Here is a 6,753-nt window from a genome sequence, read left to right on the forward strand (position 1 = left end):
TCAGCCACAGGGGTTTCTCTCGAATATTTTTACCCTATATATAATTTATAAGCAAGGCCACTACAACACCATTTGTCCAATTCTCAAAAGAATGATACTAACTGTTAAACATTTTTTTCTTAAGTGACAAATATTAAAAACTTGAATGACCGTGTCAGGATTGCGCAATCGGTGTGGAACCCCTTGTCTATACTCTACATAAAGGGTAAAATAATTGAGATAAACCCCTGTGATTACAGCTGGGTTCTCTGGCAACATCTGTACCAAGTTTCATTTGAATATCTGAGTTTTATGAGTTATGGCCAAGGTTTATATTTTGCACAGCATCGACTGCGAAATGTTTATATATGCAGTGTAGCTAAAAAAATATGCAGTGTAGCTAAAAAAACACACAGTGGCTTGATGACAAAGGCTCATTAAAGTCACAATAAATAATTTCAACCAGCCAAAATTATATTTTATACATACTTGAACATGTATATCATCAATATATATCATTGCCATAAATAAAAAATGAGATTTGACAAAATTCATGAATACCCTATACTGTAATATAGAGTATTTTTGTATTTTGTCAAATTTCATTTTATGTTTATTATATTGATGATGTACATGTTCAAGTATGTATAAAATATAATTTTGGCTGGTTGAAATTATTTATTGTTACTTTAATGAGCCTTTGTCATCAAGCCACTGTGTGTTTTTTTAGCTACACTTCATATATAAACATGTCGCAGTTCTTTAATATATAGCTGAAAGTACTTTATTTGTTATGTGTCTCCAGTGATTTACCACAAGTTTGGACCGATCACAAGCGTCTACCAATTAGAAGATATCAAGTGTTCATCGTAGCGAAATATTAAGCATCTGGTCGCCTTGGTCCTAGTATTGATGGTTATCTTGTCAATTCTATTGGGGGTATTTGTGTGATGTGTGAATAACAAACCAGAGTTGTGTATTACAATTTTAACTTATTTTACTGACTAGTCATGAATTTTTGTACCTTCAGCTCGATCTGCAGTTCGACATTAAGGACACAGAAAATTTAATTGTTATTGGGAGTCCCACTGGGCTTTTACACGTATTTCTAATAAAGCCATGGGCTAGATCATTTAAACTGTTTTCTTTGTTTTGACCTCTCTTTTTTGGAATATCAAAACTATCAACCAGCTCTCAGTGACAGTCTTTCAGTTTATTCCGCCAAATACATGTATACATTGAATCACACAGTGTATGATATATAAATCAACGAATACTATGTTAACACACATATCAATGTCATCTATTGTACATTGAAATCACATGTAGTAATTAGGACCATTTTAAATCAAGAAGTAAACGCCTGTTCTTCTGTATCGCAAACAGTTTGGCAGTTTTTGGCATTCATATTCAGCTTTTCAATCATTTCACTGGTAATATTGCTCAGAGATAGTCCACGCTGGCTTCATATTCCTCACCAGTATCCTTTATATACACTTTCATCGTGAACTCAGTCTCCCCAACTATCAACATATATTCTCCATGTAATAAATGTGGCCAACCACCAGGAGGAGGTTCCATGATGATCCTACCTACCTCCTCACACTGGTCCCCCTCCAGGAGACAGTAATTAGGGTTAGGCATGGAAGACCGCCAGAGTGTTATATGCTTTTTGTTTAGTTGTTTGAAGGTGCAAGAGAATTCTCTGGAGAACTCTTGCTGGTGCTGCAGGAGCTGACCCTTTTCTATCAGCTTGTCAAACACACCTCTACACAAGGTATCACCATCCTGATTGTACTTAAACTGTTCTGGGTGTTCTCCTTCTACAAATTTTGTATTATATCCAAACCCATATGTGAATCTGGCCCTCCTCTGTATGATGTTTCTGGGCTTCAGTCCCATCATTACAGCCCCTTTCATCACTGCCAGTCTCCCATCTTCAACTACCACAATGGTCAGTTGGGGAAACTCTTGGTGTAATTTTTCTCTCAAATAAGGAGACTCAGAGTAACCACCAACAAGCAGAAGACTTTTGATGTTGTCTTGAGAGCAAGCAAACAAAATCTCTTCCAGCTTTCCAATTATAATGTCCACAGAGCTGTCAAAGAACTTCTTCGCAACAGAATGGTTCAGAGTAAGACGACGACCTGTATTCCGATACTGCACAAGGTCTGAATACATTGAACCTTTTATCATTTCTTCAACTGTTTCACCATTTTCCCTTTCAACCAATGTTACATAGTCATAGTCTAGTGTTAGAAGTACTTTATCTGTTCTGTGTGAAAATGTACATTTTTTTCGCTCAATTGATGTGACTAAGTCCTGGTAAGTATGTGCAAATTCTCTTCTGAATTCATCAAGAGCTGGAGCCCCAAACAATCTTATAAAGAACTGTTCAAACTCATGGTTCACTCTGCAGCCGCCAGCATAGTCTCCTGTTGCTCTGTACAGTTCACAGAGTTTTCTACTTTCAAGGATCTCATGGACACAAATGTCAATGGTCCCTCCCCCAAGGTCAGCCAAAATGTACTTGTGTCCAACTGGAAACTTCTCTATTGACTTGTCTTCTCTCAATTTTAGTGGCTTTTCAATGGCAAACAAAGCACCAGCCTCTGGCTCTAACACTAGACGTACATTTTCAATCCCACCATTTGTAGCAGCTTCTCGCATGAACTGCCTGGCAGAATCTGTCCAAATGGCCGGTATTGATAGCATCCACAGGATTTGCTTTGAAGATAATCCTTGAATGTTTTGATCACTCTTTACATGTACGACATGTTCCATACACCTTTTATGAAAGTACTGTAAGACAATGCTATATACATCAATTGCTTTCATTTCCTTTCCAGTTTGATCTTGGAGAGTTGTTTCTCTTGTCAGTTTCTTACTTTCATACAGCTTCATCTTGAAGTGGTGGAAAAAGTAGTGTGACTTATGTTCCTCTGGTTCTAACTCAGTGTACTTCTCAAGAGCCTGTTTACCAAATGCATTGAAAGTCTTATCTGGGTTGAAGAGCACACAAGTTGGTTCCTTCTCCTCTCCCATTGCTGTGTAGATGGAGGTGGGATCACTGGTGAACATGAAGGCATAGCCACTGCATGTGGTCCCAAAGTCTATCCCCACAATCACTGCAGCCCCCTGATTTGAATTTGGTAAAAACTTACTCCTTAATTTCTGGAGTAATTTTCCTGCCATTTTAAGAATGTCAAGTTTATAAATCTGCCCTTGCTCTTAAGGTAGTTATTTTAGTTAAATCTTTCATGAAGTGTATGTTTAAATGATTCACTTCCTGTTCGTTAAGGAGGAGTGATTATTTCATTGTCTACTCCAAGGCCCCTCACAAGATGTAATCAGAGTCAGTTACTAGTCCATTTAAGTCTCTGTGTTTTCCTTTTGTATTTGGGGCTATTTTTCCTAATGGTTTGATGTATGGTGTGGATACATGGTCTGATCGTTTAACAAAATGAGTATATCATCTAGCTGGTTATCTCCTTCCTTTAGTTATACAAACTTTTGACTGTTAGCTGTTATTATATAAAGCTAGATTGGAAAAAAACAGCTCAGCAACTGGGCCCCGTTTCTATAAAGTTCATAAAGCTTAGGATCGTAACGATCAAGGCGTAACTCCATTTTTTGGCGTAAGCTACATTTTAATAAAAGTATTGTAAGGAGATTTATCGCATTGATTATGTCAGTAATTTTACGGCCGAACCCGAGCACTCTTAAGCAGCGTAAGGTTTACAACTAAGATATGTTTTGAAACGGTGCCCTTGCCAATAAAATCTCATAATGAGCATGACTGTGGTTAGATATATTGTTATTTTTACCAGTAAAATTGAAAAAATACATTATTATTTTTGGCCTTTAGTACTATTTCTAAAATTGCACTACGTTAGAGAGTGTTACCTTTGTTTTTAGCTCGACTATCAGAAGAATAAGGAAAGCTATTCAACTCACACTAGCGCCTGCGGCGGCGTCACACCTTGGTTAAGGTTTTGCATGTAAGCACATTTAAGTCAATATCTCAGCAAATACAACATGTATTGCATTGGAACTTTAGACAAGTGTTCCCAACTATCCAACATACTTAATTAATCAAGTGAGATAACTCTTTCTACCACCGCAGATAAGAAGATCCAAATATTTAGCCATGCTGGAAATCCTTATTTTGCCCACGGGCAAAGGTAAAAAGGGTAAGCATATTGAACAACTTTTTTATTGCCATCACGCAATTACCTCCCTTGTTGAAGACCGTCGTCTGTACATAGCGTCATGGAAACATTGTCTTGAGGCAATATTTAAAACCCAAATAAATCATTTCTTGCTTTAAATGGCAGTTTTCGCGCTGCATATAAGAAATAATGCTGCACTCTCCTCGGAACTATTTAAAGAATGATGTAACTATTTACATAATTTGAATCAATGCGCGCATATCTTAAAGAACGTCAAAGTATTACATCTATACGCGAATTATTTGCGCTACGCACATACAAGTTCCACTGACGAGTTTAACTGAGGTGGGAGAAAAAAGCATCTCCATGGCCACTCGTGTACAATAGGTTCATCCTAACCCCTGTTAACCTCGTTTCCGCAAAACACCCTATGCTCGGGTTGGGATGAACCTATCTTACACGAGCAGCCATGGGAAATACTTGTAATCATGCATATAATGCAAATAATTGCTATTCATTGTTGAATATAGAAAAATAGATGGATTGCATTGAGACTTAATACAACGTACTCAACAACCCAACCGACTTGTATAACCAAGTCAGATAACTGTTTTTGCAAATAATGGCCCTTTATAATTGGACTTAAAGAGATTTTGGTTAAGGTTTTGAATGTAACCACATTTAAGTCAATATTTCAGCGATATAATACATCGTGTATTGCGTTGAAACTTTTTACACGGGCTCCCAACCATTCAACCTTCTTAATTAATCAAGTTAGATAACTCTATCTTGCATGTAATTTAATTATGCCCCTTTTTTATTATACTTAGAAATTCTAGTCAAGGTTTTGAATGTAAGCACATATAATTCAATAACTCAGCATCAACACGATGTATTGAATTGAAACTTTAAACAATCAAGTCTGGTAACTCCATCTTGCATATAATGCAAATTTTGCCCCTATATTTTTTACTTAGAAATGATGGTTAAGGTTTTGCATTTAGTCTTAATTTGCAGTGAACCAGGCATGTTTCACTGAAACTTTGCAATCCTTAAACTCAAAAGGACAGAACAGTCGAGCTGTCTCTGTGACAGCTCTTGTTAATTTAACTATTGTTTCTGATGACACATAAACTTTGTTGCAGGCCTTAAAGAAGCCATCATTCCAGCCCCCTAGTTGGCTGTTTGCTCCAGTGTAGACGGGGTTGTACTGCTCCATGGGGTACGCATCCTACATGATCTACAGGTACGGGAGCGGGTTCGCTGGCGATGACGCCCTGCCCCTCGCCCTGTACGGCACACAGCTGGCTCTCAACTGGGCATTGTCGCCCCGCTTCTTTGGGCAGAAAAAACTGGGACTGGTATGTAATACTCAAGTGTTTTCCTCACCTTCCAGTGAATAGAGCCAGACCCCTTTGTATTGTGAAAATAGCGACGCTAAATAACTTCTAAAAGAGTGCTAGAAATAAGATTGATAGCAAAGCAATACATGCATAGTACTTAGGGCAAGCATATAGTTTCTACTTGGTCCATAAGTAGCCAACTGTATACTATTTTGACAAATTGTGGACAACTAGATCTGAAGGTTTGTTTGCACATTTAAAGGATTTGATTGGCTGGTACCGGGTATTAATTTATGGATAAATATTGACCAATCGATAAACATTTTGGCTAACTTCGACCAAACCTTAGAATCTACCAAACTTATGCAAGTGGCTCCTGTCAGTCGAACATTAGTCCTGTTTGTGTGTTTACTAGATAATTCTTCAGCTGTTTGAATTATGAAATGAAGAAGCACAGATGTTCACCACTTAGGGATATGTTCTGTTACCATGGCTTCAATATCGTGATAACGTTTTGTAAGGTTTGATAGCATTTTTTTTGTTTGCTTCACATCTCTTCAATCACTGTATTATGTTTTGGACTACAAAATATCAAAGACTGGATGGATAATGCGAAATAACTTGGCCACATCATTGAAATGTTTTTCAGAGTGCATATTCCAGCTGGGGCAAGTTTAGTACTTGCACATTAAGTGAAAAGATTCAGAAGATTTCTGTGATATGTATGAACATAACTATTATCACTATTAAATGTTTTATGTACAGTGTCTTATGTATTTTTGAACGGCCCTTATATTTTGGGTCAAATGCACTTTCCCAAAACTTCCTTAAAATCCTTTTCAATGCCCACCAACCATTATGCTCAAACATTGTTCACAACAGTTGCAGATTTATTGTGTCACACATTGCAGATTCAAATTTGTGCATTCAAAATCGTATTATTATTATATATTGGATCATTGTTAAAAAGGTTTCCTTGTTTAACTATTATAAATGTTGTGCAATTCTCAAAATGTCCTAAATTCCTAATTCCTCTCCCCCCTCAAGCTTACACACAATGTTTTCATTTGCAGGCGCTTTGTGAGAACATGCTGTTGTGGGGATCAATATTGGCCATTATTGTCGCCTTCCACCAGGTTAACTCAGACGCTGCCCACATACTGCTGCCATATCTCGGCTGGGTGACATTCACAAACTTAGAAAAGACTAGACATGCATTGCACAATAGACCAACTGTTAAATCATGTTCTTGTACATAG

At 37.3% G+C, this 6,753-nt stretch overlaps 1 protein-coding gene and 1 pseudogene across 1 annotated transcript; one reads left to right on the forward strand and one right to left on the reverse strand.

Annotated features, from left to right (window-relative positions):
• Positions 1 to 1,178: 1,178 nt before the first annotated feature.
• Positions 1,179 to 3,247, reverse strand: LOC128238874 (heat shock 70 kDa protein 12A-like). Its single transcript, XM_052955174.1, has one exon. The coding sequence runs from the start codon at positions 3,172 to 3,174 to the stop codon at positions 1,423 to 1,425; it is 1,752 nt and encodes a 583-aa protein (XP_052811134.1). The 5' UTR covers positions 3,175 to 3,247; the 3' UTR covers positions 1,179 to 1,422.
• A 527-nt stretch (positions 3,248 to 3,774) lies between these two features.
• On the forward strand, positions 3,775 to 6,753 carry LOC128237679 (translocator protein-like; annotated as a pseudogene).

The sequence above is a fragment of the Mya arenaria genome, chromosome 6 (assembly GCF_026914265.1).
Source record: "Mya arenaria isolate MELC-2E11 chromosome 6, ASM2691426v1".
Classification (NCBI taxonomy): domain Eukaryota; kingdom Metazoa; phylum Mollusca; class Bivalvia; order Myida; family Myidae; genus Mya; species Mya arenaria.

What these genes read in the sequence shown, in the direction of transcription:
- LOC128238874 (XM_052955174.1), bottom strand. Translation starts at nt 3,174, where the DNA reads ATGGCAGGAAAATTACTCCAGAAATTAAGGAGTAAGTTTTTACCAAAT.